The sequence below is a fragment of the Passer domesticus genome, chromosome 15 (assembly GCF_036417665.1).
Source record: "Passer domesticus isolate bPasDom1 chromosome 15, bPasDom1.hap1, whole genome shotgun sequence".
Taxonomy (NCBI): Eukaryota; Metazoa; Chordata; class Aves; order Passeriformes; family Passeridae; genus Passer; species Passer domesticus.
The window spans coordinates 1,666,111-1,681,036 of record NC_087488.1 but is presented as its reverse complement, the minus strand read 5'-3'; the positions used below and the strand labels follow the sequence as shown (position 1 = coordinate 1,681,036).

Genomic DNA, 14,926 nt, shown 5'->3' with positions numbered 1-14,926 from the left:
CCAAGGCTGCTGTTCTTTATTTGGCAGATTCAAGGCCTTTCTGGAGCTGCTGTAGGGTTGTGAGGGTGATTTGTGTAAATAGCCTTCAGGCAGTGCAACCTAACCATCAGAACCCAGCTCAGAGCTAAACCCTGACCTCATCCCAGGAGTTCTCCAGGCCTCAGGCCAGGGAATGAGGGGAAGGAAAACACCAGGATCCATCTCTACTAACAAAACAATTTTATAAAAAAAAACCAGTCAATAAACACTCACTACACTGTGTGTAGCTGAACTGTTGCCAATGCCACAGTAAATTCTAAACAGTCCTGGAGTCCAGTTCCAGTGTTAGCTTTAGTGACATCTTTTTGAAGTCTTGTACCTTGGTATTCCAATTCCTATGTGTTAAGGCACAGAAGGATTTTTCAGGTAATGTAAACATGGCAACAAGAGAAGAGGCAAATGGAGTTTAAACCATATGAGAGGTAGGTGAGAGAGCAGCTCAGACCTGCAGTGAGCCTTCATTTACCTCTGGGGGTTTTTAATAAAAACCTTGTGTCAGTGCAGCAAATGCCATAGACAAGAAGAGGGGAGCTGAGAGAGACCTGGACACAGTAAAAAGGCAGCACAACCTCAAAATAGGTGTTTCAAGTGGAAGATTCAAGCATAGTGTTACATTCAGAAACTTGAGAACCAATTCATTTCATTCATAGTGCCAGGCCTCAGAGAAAGCAAGGGACAGGACAGTTCTTTTCTATCACTAAATAGGGATGATAAAACTGGGCTATGAATTTCAGAGAGAGCAGAACCTTAGCAGAGAATCAGGCAATAGGGGATACATAAAAAGACAGCTGTGAATGGAGGAAATAGCCCAGCTGTACAAGATAGACAAGGTTCAAGGGAAGGTATTTTGGAGGTATTTACAATTATTCACTACCATCCCTGTATGACAGCAACAGAAATACAGTTTCTAGAAATCCTGGTAAAGTTAAAAGCATGAAGAAATCAGAGGCTTAAGAAGGCCAAGTTCAGCCTTTCTTCAGTGTGTTCTGCCATGTTTTTTCTCTTGACTTGCCTCCTGTGCAGGTAGTGGGGCTGGCAGGGCTCCCTGTTCATGGAATCGCCGTGGGGCAGTGCTGAGGTAGGTTTGGGAGGAGCTCCAGGGCTGCCTTCAACAGAAGATGTAGGACTGGCAGTGTTGACAGAAGAGTAGCCTGAGCTCCCCTCTGGGTTGGGATTCCTTGGGGTGAGATATGCCCCTGGTAGCTCCCCCTCCCTGTGGGGTGCCCCAGAGCCATCCCACTCCCCGGGCAGACTGTCCTCATCACTGGAGTCCTGGCCACAGTGCTCTGCAGGGTCCAGGTACAGCACTGTCACATCCAGGATCCCACTCGGGCTGGTCACTGCAGGATGGGAAAAGAGAAACCTTAGTTTGTCCCCATCTGGAACCAAACAGGCACTCAGCACAGAGTAAAACAGAAAAAAAGCCAAGCAAGAGTCAGCCTTCTGTCTGCTTACACCTGGAGGGCAGGGCACTGGGTTCACCCTCTATTCACACAGCATCATTTCTTCCCTCAGACTATTTGAGCAGGTACTAAGAGCTGTTAGAAAATGAGCAGCCACGCCCAGGGTCACTAATTAGTGTTTCTAAGACAGTGGCTCATTCATCACATTTGGTGCACTGAAAACAGCCTGACTTTGAAACGCTGAGCAAACACAAAACCCCTCATCATGTTCTCAGCAGTGCAGAGAAAGAACTGATAGATACCTCTGAGAGAGTTTAACAATTATAACCACAGGGGAAGAGTTTTCCACCTGGTCTTCAGCTGAAAGTTTAGGCATCTGGTGCCTGAGAAACAGTTTTAAGCAAAAATGAAAAGACAGGTTTAATCTTCTTGGCTGCTTTTTATAAGAATAAACTGCTCACCATCTCCTTCTCGCTCGCCTTCGCTTTCCTGATCACCTTCATAACCAGAACAGGAATCTAAACTCCAGTCAAGGAAGTTGTCCAGCAGACTTTCTTCCTGGGAGGACAGCTCTGCTGTGGGTGTAGTCACAAAGCTGCCTCTGTCATCCTGAATGCTGTCTTCCCTCCTCCTGTAGCAAAACACCCCAGAAATCACATGTTAAAAACCAAGTCTTTTCCAGCTCTTTTAATAGGTATGTCAAGATGGTGACAGGAAAATGGATTGTATTTAGGAATGAAACTTCAGGGTACCAGAGAGGAGGAAAGGCTCTGGCTGATCTTCAGAGCTGCTGACAGCCATGAGTTATACTCACCTTTTAGCTCTCTTTCCAGAGGGAGAGCTGAGGAAAGTCTGAATTTCCACTACGTTCCTATGCAAGGGACTCGGGTCTGGGTCCTTCTGTTTCACACCCAACAATGAGCAGAGCTGGCTGTAACTCATAACCTAAAATATTAAATAAATAAATAGGTTTTAAAAAAATCAAAGCACCTGTAAGAATGAGACCATGAGATTCATATGAGAACTAAATAGCCAGTGGGACACTTTATTTTCTAGGAGAAATCTATCCCAGTGAGTTCTTCCCACAGGCACTCAAACATCAGTTTAGAGTCCCTGCAACTCAATTTTTAAACTCTCACGTTATTCACACAGCCTGCCACATGGGACAGCAGCTCTGCTCTGGTGTCAGGCAGCAGCAGATGCAGCCACAGCTCACCCACCTGTTCTTTGCCAATTTCTTCATAGCGCTCATCTTCAAATCGCTGTTTTACTGCCATGAGGGACACCTGCCTGTAATCCTTTGGGACATCATCATGGAAGCTGCAAAGAAAGATTGAAACCCCTATGTTAAAATGGATTCTATGAAACAGTATTAAGAAAACCAGCCAAGTTAGGTAATTTTTAGTTAGGTAATCTTCCCCTGTCACTCAGTGCTAATGGAGCTGGTGTTTCAGCGGCTTCATCAGGACACCTGGTGGCTTCTAAGCACATGAGCATGTAATTCCTTTTCTGTCCCTGTTTTTTGTGACCCAGGGCCAGACCAGCTGGCAGAAATAGAACAGCTCTCCTTGAGCTGGACCTTAGTGCCTCATGGCAGGAGAGCAAGGCACCTAACCAAAGGTCCTTACTTCACTGGGAAGGGCTGATTGTTCAGATGCAAAAGCTGCAATCTAAGTGTCTCACTCATGTGTCCCTTCAAAGAGTCACAAAAAAAGTCCCCCCCCCCCCCCAAAAAAAAGAGTCCCATTACCACTTTTGGTGGAGGCTCAGCACACAGGGCAAAAGGTCTTCTTGGGAGAAACCAGTGCACTCAGACAGCTGGCTGGTCCAGGGGTGTGCTGGAGAAGAGAGTACATATTAATATATTGAATTACATATTCATGAAGCGTAGTAGTTCTGTAGTGAGTCACCTTAATTTTTTTAAAATAAGATAAGGATCATGATATTTGCAAGCTTGTATCTGTCCACAGTTCATTCATGTTCACAGCTGGCTTTAAGGATAGGTTTATCTACCTAACTAATGTTACACCTAACAATAGAAATCTTCAATCTCATTTAAATACAAAGCTTGCATAGTCTGATACTAATGCTCTAGTTCATCACTGCTATTAAGAGGTAAAATAGAATCAGAGAATCGTGGGATGGTTTTGGGTTGGAAGGGACTTCAAAGCCCATTTCATCCCATTCCCTGCCATGGACAGGGACACTGTCCACTATCCCAGCTTGCTCCAAACCTTGTCCAGCCTGGCTGTGGACACTTCCAGGGATCCAGGGTCAGCCAAGCTTCTCTGGGTACCCTGTGCCAGGGCCTCAGCACCCTCACAAGAAAAAAATTCCATCCCAATATCCCATCTAACCCTGTCCTCTGGCAGTAGGAAGCCATTTCCTGTCTCCCTAGGCCCTTGTAAATAAACTCTGTCCATGTCCCTTGTCAGCTCCATTCAGGTACTGGAAGGCCACAGTTAGGTCACCCTGCAGCTTTTCTTCTCCAGCTCAACAATCCCAATTCTCCCAGCCTCTCCTCATCTGGGTTGTCCAATACAACCAAACAGGCTGAACTCAGCTCTTCATTCTGACTTCTTATACCTGGCACCCTCTTCTCTACCCTTCTCTCCAGCTCCCCCAGCCAAGTGATTGGGACATCTTGCCTAAAGACAAATTAGCACCCAAAAATCCCCAAAAAGTCTCCCTGGAAGAGAAGGCAGACTAGCAGTCTTTGCTTGAGGCAAGATGGGTTACCTTGCCCGTGCAGGATCTTGGCCAGCAGCAGTGCAGCAGCAGCCAGCCGGGCTGGGGAATACATGCTGAGGCTCGTGTTCAGGAGGGACAGCTCACAGATGAAGCTGTAAAGGTGAAGAGTTCTTCTCTCCAGCGAGACGACGCTTGACAGAACTTCTTTGTAGTCCAAAATGGTGGGTATCTAGTGCAGAAAGGAGAACAGAGGTTGGAAATACAAGACCAAGACAAAGTGTTTATAACAGCTGTTTCCAGGTGCTGGGTTTTATTTGTTTGGGGCTTTTTTGTTTAATTACTACACTGACATTGATGCATTCTCCAGTGATAGAATACATGGCCTCTTAAAACTGAAGTTTTAATCTCGACAGAAGGCAGAGGGTTCTGTGTCTGCATGCTTTCAGACATGCACAGGCTCCACAGTTGATTGAGAACACTGACCTAAACCCCCAACTCATTAGATAGGAACTGCTACAGCTGGATTTGAACAGCAGCCCAAGGGGGGGGAATATTCCATCCACTTTCCAAACTCACCCTTATCTTTCCTTCTAAGGCAGAAATTATCTCGCCCATCATTCTGACCAACTCTTCATACTTGTAGGAGTTGTCTGTCAGCCACACAGCTTCCCGTATCGTCAGCATCTCTTTACTGATGAAACTGTAACGTAAAATAAGTTAGCCCCAGCAGAAAGGGAATTTGTGCACTTACAGCAGATAACTGCACCCACAATGACCAAACAACTTCACAAGGTACTTTCCCAGGTAGACCAGCAAAGAAGGAATTGCAGCTCTTTATTGCACCTGGAAGATGGAACCACCTACTAGAACATTCCTAATTTGGAATGTTCTTACTAATACAGAAGAAATTCTTGGCTGTGAGAGTGGTGAGGCCCTGGCACAGATTGCCCAGAGACACTGTGGCTGCCCCTGGATCCCTGGAAGTGTCCAAGGCCAGGTTAGAGGGGCTTGGAAGCATCCTGGGATAGTGGAAGGTGTCCCTGCCCATGGCAGGGGGTAGAATGACACAATCTTTAAGGTCCCTTCTAACCCAATCCAGTCTGTGATTCTCTGATCCTAATTCTTCATCTCTGAAGCCCTTCCTAGGTTAAGATGCAAGATATTAAGGCAATTAACAGAGAAATACAATCTTCCACCACACCATGCAGTTCATCTGAGTGTACACAGGCTCAGCTATGGAACACTGCTGCTCTTCTTCCTTTCTAGCTTTCTCATGCCAATATGGTGTCAAAGACTCCAGCTGCTGATGGAATGCATTTAGAGCAATCCACAACCATGATCATGTGTTTAAATAAGAAAAAAACCTTCAAGGAACTACCTTTTTTGCCTCATTTACAGAATCTGTGTTTGTATGTAAACACAGTAAAACAGCAGTCAAAGTAGAGGAAAGTCAAAGAGCCTTTCCAGTATTACAAGCAAGGGATGGGGTTTGGGAAGAAGTTTGAGCTGCAGGAAAGAATTTGGAAGATCATAACGACCACCTCTGCTCACCAGCCAGAATCCTCACCGTGTACAAATGACCATGCAGGCTATTCCCAAAAGCTGGAGCCGAGCACGAGGTACAGGTCTCAGCGTCAAGTAACGGTCCACACATCCCACTGTCATGTGAAGGCACAGGCTAGAAAAGTCCTTCATGGTAGCCACTTCCACCAGCCAATCCACCAGGATATACCTAGAACAGAAAGAGAGACTTAAGAGCTTGGGAAGTGGTGTCCCACACCATGACATCCAACTGGAGAATGAGCCAGGCCAAGCAGAGTAGTGACAAGTGTTCCTGAGATGCCTCCCAAGACAAGAGCCAACTCCCTCTGTGGCTGTGGTGGATCCTCCTGCAGCCCTCCTGGAAAACCTGCCTGCTCCATCCCCTCCCTGCACACCAACACACCTCAGGAATAAACAGGAGGAGCTGGAGATGTGTGTGTGGTCACAGGACCATGACCCCATTGCCATTACAGAGCCACACTGGGACACCCATGTGGCTGGAATGCTGCCATGGATGGTAATGCACTTTTTTAGGAAAGCAATAGCAGCAAGGGGAAATGGTGGAGCTGCCCTATATTTGAGAGAGCAACTGGAAGGTATCAGGGTCTGCATAGGGGAGGATACAGAACTCATCCATAAGGATAAAGGGGCAGCCTAATACAGGTGACACTGCTGCAAGTGTTTATTCAGGAAAAGGAAGTCAACAGGGACTTTGGACAAGGCCTGAAGTGACAGGACAAGGGAGAATGGCTTCACACTGACAGATGACAGGGCTACAGGGCTAGATGGGGATATTGGGAAGAAATTCTTCCCTGTGAGGGTCATGAGGCCCTGGCACAGGTGGCCTAGAGAAATTGTAGAAGGATTGTAGAGATGTACAGGGAAATAGGGAACAGTTTCTGCTGTGGGATCCAAGTTCCTACCTCATTATTTCATTCATTCCTTTCTGCACAGTGAAGATGCTTTGCTTGCTGATAGGAAGGGAAGCTTGAAAGATTTGAGAAACCATTTCCCTGGAAGATTTTGCTTCTAATCCTAGTTGGTTTCCATTCCCACAAGCTTTGGCTAAAGCGATCTGTAGTAGAGAGCAGAAAAGAAAGTATGCTTATTTTACCAAATGCAAACTAAGGCAGCAGAGGATAGTCCTCTATTTTTCCTACTGAAAACACAACATAGCAAACTACTTGAAGCAGTAGTTCTTAGTTTGATTTAAATGTTGAGCACACAGATTATTTGGGGCTAGTCTTTTAAGTCCATCAAAAGATGCATCTTTACTCCATTCTGCCACTGGCGTGCTGCAATTTCCCAAAGAAGAGAGTCTGCAGAGTAGATACAGACATGCATATAAAAGCATTACTCAGCAATGCTGGTCCTCCCTCAAAAAAGAGAAATTTAAACCTACAATGGCAGCACAGAAAGGACCAAATAAAGACTGCAATACTGGGAAAGCTCAGTCTTACCTGTGCTTCCCAGCAGCCCTTAGCTGCGTAGTCTCGTAGCTTCCTGAGACTTTGAAGGTATCTGCCAGGATCTGACATCTAGAGAGGAACACAAACAGATGTAAAAACCCACAGCCTTCACACAACAAACAGAAGAATTGTAGCACCAGTATCTAGAGAAAAACACTGCCTGGAGGTACATCTATTATTTCAGCAGCAAGTCTGTTTTTTATCATGACAGCACTGTTTTTAAGAACCCTTTTTCAGCTCTTGCCCAAGGTCTCACAGGAAATGAGAGCATTCATTCAGGATTCCAAGGGGACAGGTTTGGCAGATTTATTAATGACAAGGCAGGAGCCTCCCACTCCTGTTCTCTAGAGCTCTGGGATCACTGGCCAGCAGTGCCCAGGCCTTCAGCAGAGTTGGAGTAAAGCAACTTCTGTGGCACCTTGGCTACAATTGCTCATAGCCTCATTTCAAACACCCAGGAAGGCACCAGAGCTCATTTCAGAGAGTTCTTAGCACCCTCCTTGTTTATGAAGAAGGTAAGCTCTGAGGAACAGCAATTGCTTTCTGAGGACATTCCTTGCACATAAAAGAGATCCAGAAGTTAGTGTAAAAGTTGTTTGGAGACAAAAAATGACTACTTACAGCAGCTTTTCTGTTGTTTTCCCAAAGGAGGTAGGAACTGATTAAACAACCCTGTTTTGATGATTCTTCAAGCATTTCAAGGGATTCTTTCTTTTTTCCTTCATCCTAAAAACCAAAGGCATATATTGGTATTCCTTCTGTCCAGACAAGTGGAGGACTCAACACTTCAGAAGCTGCAGAACACTGTGCTGAAGCTACAGAGCAGAATCCATCCCTTGGGAATGCCCTTCAGCCTCTGAGGAGTGCTTCCCCATCCACTCAGTGCTGCCATTTGCAGATGCAGCCTTTGAGAGCAGTTAGTGCTTTTCTTCAGCCAGACAAATGCTTTTTGGCTTGCTTGCCACTGAAGGCTTTTTATTTTTTGTTTTGCTAGGCATTACAACTGGAAGGCTTCCTTTGAGACCTGAACATACTGCAAGCCCATGATTAAGCCAAAATTAATTTCACTGTTTGTACAATTCAATAAAGTAAGTTAATAATGTTCCTTTAAACAACCAGTAAATTAAACTCATGAGAACAGAAACTCCTGGGACTCTTGAGGAGTAAAAGAGCATCTGGCTGATTTATGTTTTTAATCAAGGTAAACAGCATTAGCATCACCAGAAAAAAACCCAAATCCAAACCCATCAGAAATACTGCTCACCTCAAAGAAATTCAAAACCTTAGCCAAGCTGTGGAGAATAGATCCTTTCTGAGCCTGAAGAAAGCATCAAAATAAAGCATTGTTAAACCACAGCAATTCTTGCTAGTAATTTCAGACTACAGTTTTGGTTTATCTTTCAATCATTCTTCCCCCTTGCTTTTCTCTGTGTTTTGTTATCCCTGAGATAGCACTGAACCTCTCCAAAGAGACAGTACAGGCCTCCAGCATTCATGATCTATCATGTGCAGTTTTGCAATAAAGTCAATAAATGACTGAGCCACAGTCATTGAAGCAACAAGAGCACAGGAGGCTCCTTGGGGAAACAAAAGTATTCTTTCCAAAATAACAAGATGCAGTTACTGACGTAGGGTAAAGCCAAGGGCAGAAAGAAACCTGACCTTGTCAAGCTGGCACTCTGCCTTGAGACTCTCGTAGACCACAGCTTTACAGCAGCTTCCAGAGAAGGACCAGGGAGGACGGATGAACAGCCAGATAAAGGGGACTGCACACACATTCAGGTGCTCTGCCAAGCTGAAGTAGTGAGATGCCTTTATTCCATTCACTTCTGCACGCCCATGGCCTGTGATGGACACTGAACCAAAGAGAAAGCCAGGAATCAAGTGGAGTTTGTTCACAATGCCTGCTTGGCATTCAGTCAGGACACAAGACAACACGACGCAGACACACTGCTGCTCTCAGGCAGGAAAAAGAGAGCGTTTATTTTCTGACTCCTACATTTATAGATTTCTAAAGGTGATAAAGGATTGGAGGGTGAAAGTGCCACCTCTCCAGGGACACTGGACAAACCAACAGTCCATCAAGTTTCTCCTCCTCCATAAAAGAAAGCAAAGCAATAAGTTGTTTACAGAAAGTGTGTGAGAAAGTTTCATACAAGAATGCAAACATCAGAAAGCTTAGAAAATCTTAAAAAGTCAGAGCGACAGACAGACAAGAGGAAACAATCAGAAAAAAGTTGAACTACCTCTGTAATTTAGAGCCTTAGAAATCATGGAGGTTGCTAAAGAAGAAAAGTCTTACTACAGTCAGGCTTTAGGAACACATAACCTAAGCTGGGGGGTTCATTCTGCAAATACCAACTGCCTTGCCAGGACCTTATGTCAGGAGGCTCCTCCTGTCACTTGTCAGGCCCTTATGATACATTTATCACAAGTCTGCAGAGGATAACTCCTAACCCTGAATTCCCAGGCTATATCCTGCCCCATCACTGAACACGTGGCAGCTTTGTGGCCAGTGCCTAAGCAGAGCAATGTAAAACATCCTTGTGCTATGCCACGTTCCCCAAAGCCCCTGGACAAGCTCCCACACTTACGGCCTTCGTTGTACAGGTACGCCAAGCTCAGCTTCACAGCAGCTTCAAAGTTACCACTTTCAGCAGCCCTGAAGGGCAAACAGAGAAGGCACTGGGGGTTAAAATCCTTCCTAGCACCAGAATCCACAGTTTGGTCCTTGTGCCCTCAAGGACATGCATCAAAACATCAAGCCCTCGTGTTCCTCCCAAACTGACGTGCACATACTGGTCTTCCTCAAAAAGAAGTGACACTCAGAAGCAAAACTACTATCATGGCATTTAAAAGTGTTAAAGAAATCTCTGACACCAATGGACCCCCTTCAAATCAGATGCATAAAAAGATGTTCCCTATCTTTCTGACGCAGATTTATTATTACCTTTTCAAACTTTGTTACTGAAATTCACTTAGTTTTCAATACACTGGTTTGCACAAGAAGTGACCAAGCCAACTTAGACTTAAAAACAGGATTGGTCTCTGAAGCCCCTGACCTCACTTGTTCATTCACATGGCAGCACCAGAAAGAGGTTTTAGGGAGTGTGTTAAGTTCCAGTCTGGAACTGGAACTTAACTTCCAGCCTGTGAAAAGAAATAACTTCGGTATATGCAAGAGAGTCTGCTCTGGTTAAAGAGACAGCAGTGACCAGCAGCAGCTTAGACCTGAAATCAACCATTTTTTCATTGCCAAAGCAAGTATTTCCCCTCTTTGTACAACACAGATTCCCCAATTACACTGAGGACTGATTAGAACAGTTAATCTTCCTTCAAGCATCCTGTTCTAAAAGACCAGACAAATTTGATGTTTAAAACTTACCTTTCAAACATCCTCAGATGGTTTGGAGATGGCCACAGGTCTTGGAAACTTGCATGTGCCCAAACACTGGAATGATTATCCACAAGGTATTTAAGATGTGAGTGCACCTGTATGGAGGGAACCCCCAATAATGATTACCAAAATAAAAGGACCAACAGAAAAACAGGTCTTTGCAATCTTATTTTAGAGAAGTAACTAATTAATCACAAATTATGTTTAACTTGTTGCCTGCCTGATAACCAGTAAGGCAAGAGATGCCAAACCAACCCCATTTGTTCAGACACAGTAATCTGGCAGGACAATTTCCACAGAAAAGATACAAAAAGCAGTCAAATACTGCTGCTACTCTTAACTTGAGCAGTGAGAAGTGAAACTGTCCCTGGGATAGCAAAAATCTCAACCCTGCAGGCACGCTTTGGGTTTCTTCAGGCTCTGTGACATGAGAAGCCTGTTCTGTGTGCAGTCCACGCTCCTGGAGGCAGAGCTGAGCACCGAGCCCAGCAGAGGGGAAGCTGAAGCACTTACAGCTCTGACTGAGAGGATATCTGCAGCAGGGAGGCCCTTCAGGATGTGAAACAGAACATCCTCCGGGAGGTTCAAGAACGTCAGAACACGAGGTCGTTTTATGATCCTTCGCTTTGAAGGGAAAGAAAAACATCTGGAACACCTACAGTGAACCACTGGAAAAGAAAAACACAGGACACCTCAGTTAGTGATAGAACAGCATAAGGAAAAAGGATACTACATAGTAGTACACATGTACACAGGTGTTCACTTGAGCACCTCTTCACTGCAGCACAGGACACTGCAAACACATTAATCAGGGATATATAGCTCATGCCTCATAATGCCACAAGACTAGAGCACAGAACAGAAAGGGCTTGCTCAAATTGGTTAATGAAGCCAGGAGACTCAGAAGGGGTGGCTCAAGCTCAAGTGCTCTTCACCAAGAGCCCCTCTGAGCCCTGACTCCTGTGACCATGCTTAGTAGTGACAAACAGTTCATCTGTCCCTGTTCAGTAGCAACAAAGAGTTTAACTGTCACTACTGTCACTTCATCCACCTCCCCCATGCCCCAACTTTTCCCTCTCAACTGACAGCAGTCCCTGGAACACAACCAGAGATATTAAGAAGACAACCAAACCTACTCAAGCCTATCTTCCCAAGCAGTTGCTGCCAGGGGTGCTAATGGAAGACCCATTGACTATATCTTCTGGAGTATTATTTCAATGCATTTTTTATACATACACACACACATATATGTTTATGTATACAAAATGTACTATCCTCAGCAGTATTACTGCCATGAAAATGAAATGGACACCCAAACTGGGCCAGTTCAGCCTATATGAGCAGCCAAATGGGGTACATGAGTAACTCAGTGAAAGCTCCATTTCTACAGACAGGAAGCGGCACAGGTTCATTTCCAATGGTGGCTTCACAAAACCAGAGTGGTTTAGGCTGCAAGAGAACTCTGGGGGTCACCCGGCTCAACCGCCCGGCCAAGCGGGGCAGGACCACATCTAGGTGGGTCTGAGCAGCTCCGAGGATGTGGATCCCACAATCGCTCTGGGCAATCAAGTACCATCGTTCAGCCATCCTTACAGTACCGAACACTTTCTCTTACTTTGGAATGGGGTTTCCTGCACAGTCCTGCGCACCTTGCAAACTTACAGACGCCCCAGATGCTATCCCACGCGCAATACACATCCCGACCCCTTGGCTCTGAGGCCAGGCGCGCCCAGGCACAGCCACCAGCCACAGTCCCGGGCCCCGTGGTCACAGAAGGGCTGAGGCACGGCCCCGGCGGGGAGCAGGGCATGGACAGAGCCGAGCCGAGCCGGACCGAACCGAGCCGGGCCGCGCCGCCCCCGCCGCGTTTGAATTTGGGCGCGCAGCCGCCGGCCCGGCCCCCACACCGCCGTCGGTCCCTCAGCCCTGGCTCGGGATATCCCGTTAACCCCCGCCCTCAGACCGCCTCAGGAAGCGCCCGGCAGGCAGAGCCCGCTCTGGAGCCGCCCCTCAGCGCAGGAGGACCCGGCAAAGAGCAGCACCCGCGGAGCCCGCGGGCAGATCCGCACTCACCGCCCGCCTTCATCGCGGCGCGCCCGCGGGACCTGCGCGGACGGACACGGCGGCCGGCCCGGCTCCGAGAGAGCGGCACGGCGGCGGAGGGGCCGGGGCGGGCGGGCGGGCTCCGCGGCGCTGACACGCCCCGCTCGCAGCGCGGGCGCGCCCAGTGGGCGCCGGCAGCGGCGGGAGCCCCGCCCACCAGGCCCACCCGCCGCCCCGCCCACCGCCCGCGCGCACTTGTTTTAAACACAGCAGGCTCTGCTATTGGTCGGGAGGCTGACGGAGGCGTGGTCGTGCCCGCCCCGCGCGCTGTGATTGGTCGGCGAGGATGCGAATTCGAATTGAGGCAGTTGGCGGTTCAAACCTGCGGCGCAGCGGCGCATGCGCGATGGGCACGGCGCCCCCTGCCGTGCGGGGCGGTCCGGTGGGGTGGGCGCGCAGCGCTTCCCCTCACGGTGCCGCCGCCATGGGCCCGCGGCTCCTCTGGGGGGCCAGGAGTCTCTTCTCCTCTCTCGGCCCCAGCCGGCAGTAGCCGTCCTTGCTAGTGCTTTGTCGCTCAGTCACCTATGCTTAGCTGAGGCTGCCTGGCCGAGGGTGCTGTTGAGGAGAGCAGTGGGGGCTTGTTGCTGCCTGATGATTTGTGCCTTGAACATTCAGCGCCTGAGGGTGCCCGTGCTGGAGATAAGCATCGGGGAGGTCGTTGCGTGTCCCAGCCTGGGCTGGGTGTGGCCGGCTGGACAGCAGCTCTGCAGAGGAGGCTCTGGGGTCACAACTGTCCTTGACCAGTCCTGGGGCCAAGGTGGGGGATCCTGGGGAGGGAAGGGCATTGCCAGCAGGTCAGGGACAGACTTCTGCCCATCTCTGCAGCCTTAGTGAGGCTCCTCTGGAATGCTGTTCTGGCCTCCTCAGGAGAGGATGGACATGAAGCTCCTGCAGTGGGTATAGAATCATAGGATGAAAGGGACCTGAAGGACCATCCGGTTCCACTCCCTGCCATGGGTAGGGATGGCTTCCACTATCCCAAGTTGTTCCAATCCAACCCCTGTCCAATCTGCACTTGAATATTTTCAGAGGTTGGGCAGACACAGCTGCTCTGGGCAACCCGTGACAGAAAAGGCAAGCCAATAACCTCCCTGACAGCCAAGAATTTCTTCCTAATATAAGCTAACCTCATCAGTGTGAAGCCATCCCTTCTTGTCCTCTCTTTCCAGGCCTGTGTCCCAAGTCCCTGTCCAGTTCTCTTGAAGCCCCTTTAGATACTGGAAGGGGCTCCGTGGTCTCCCTGGAGCCTTCTCTTCTCCACGCTGAACAGTCCCAGCTCTCTCAGCCCGGCTCCAGAGCAGGAGGGTTCCAGCTCTTGCAGGATCCCCACTGCTTCCTCTGGACCTGCTGGAGCAGGTGATGAAGGGACTGGAGCATCTCCCTGATGAGGAAAGGCTGAGGGACCTGGGGCTGTTCAGCCTCGAGAGGACACAGAGCTGAGAGCGTTTGCAGGGAGAGGTCAGAGACCAGGATCTGCTCCGTGGGGCCCAGCACAAGAGGCAATGGGCAGAAAGTAAAATACAGGATGTTCCTCCTGAGCAGGAGAAATAACTTTTCTGTGAATGTGACTGAGTGCTGAAGAGACTTCCCAGAGAGGGGGTGGACTCTACCTCAGTGGAGATAATCAAAACCCATCTGGACACAATCCTTGACATGTAACCCTGCTCGAGCAGGGAGGTGGGACCATTTGATCCACTGTGGTCTTTTCCAGCCTGAACCATTCTGTGACTCCTGCTGGGGGAAGGAGCCAGGGGCTGCCTGGACAGAGTCTGTTTCTGATGTCCTGAGCTGCAACCTTGCCCCATCCCTCCCCAGCACACCCCTGTTCCTGGCCTTGTGTGGGGGTGAGGGGAAATTAGGCAAACAATTGGGAGTCAAAGTTCAAACCTGAATACAGGATTCAGAGGAAAGCCCTGAACCTCACAAGGCAAAGGGCAGAGCGGGATAAGGAGGTGTATTGAAAAGGCTGGCAGGGAAACAAAGCAATGTAAGGAAAAGCAGATATTGAATTCGCTCAGCTGAAGACTTTTGTGAATCCTAAGTCTCACAAGACTACAAGCAGTGAGAAGAGGAGCTCTTGTTTTGTAGGAGAGGAAATGATTGTACCCCAATTACTGGTGGTTGGAAAGTTTCCCAGTGTTGTACTGTGACTAAACATCATCAATCCCAGCAGAGCTGAGGTTTCTTCCTGCTAGTGTGTATGAGATTCGTTTGAGGGTTTTACAAGTGCTTCTCGTTGTTAGAGCATGAACTTCTGGATGCTCCTCTGCACCCGCACCCTT

At 48.1% G+C, this 14,926-nt stretch overlaps 1 protein-coding gene across 3 annotated transcripts; it reads right to left on the bottom strand.

Annotated features, from left to right (window-relative positions):
* Positions 1-204: 204 nt before the first annotated feature.
* Positions 205-12,748, bottom strand: CCNF (cyclin F). 3 transcript variants are annotated; one of them, XM_064389891.1, is made up of 17 exons: positions 12,615-12,748; positions 11,055-11,209; positions 10,530-10,636; positions 9,739-9,806; positions 8,807-9,000; positions 8,409-8,462; positions 7,766-7,870; positions 7,136-7,213; positions 6,599-6,750; positions 5,701-5,865; positions 4,710-4,833; positions 4,182-4,362; positions 3,193-3,280; positions 2,663-2,762; positions 2,257-2,387; positions 1,904-2,073; positions 205-1,379 (listed from the first exon to the last, which is right to left on the bottom strand). In XM_064389891.1, exons 1-17 carry the CDS (start codon positions 12,625-12,627, stop codon positions 982-984), a joined length of 2,283 nt encoding a protein of 760 aa, XP_064245961.1. In that variant the 5' UTR covers positions 12,628-12,748; the 3' UTR covers positions 205-981. The 3 variants fall into 3 exon arrangements, with proteins under 3 accessions (XP_064245961.1, XP_064245960.1, XP_064245962.1); XM_064389890.1 differs by lacking the exon at positions 12,615-12,748 and adding an exon at positions 12,191-12,321; XM_064389892.1 differs by lacking the exon at positions 12,615-12,748 and adding an exon at positions 12,157-12,174.
* Positions 12,749-14,926: the final 2,178 nt, after the last annotated feature.

Excerpts from the sequence above, each read along its gene's own strand:
- CCNF (XM_064389890.1), bottom strand. The coding sequence starts at position 12,239 with ATGTGTATTGCGCGTGGGATAGCATCTGGGGCGTCTGTAAGTTTGCAA. Across the intron at positions 2,763-3,192 it reads CTGAGCCTCCACCAAAAGTG|CTTCCATGATGATGTCCCAA; the intron begins GTAATGGGACTC and ends CTTTCTTTGCAG. Across the intron at positions 2,074-2,256 it reads TCTGGAAAGAGAGCTAAAAG|GAGGAGGGAAGACAGCATTC; the intron begins GTGAGTATAACT and ends GTTTTGCTACAG.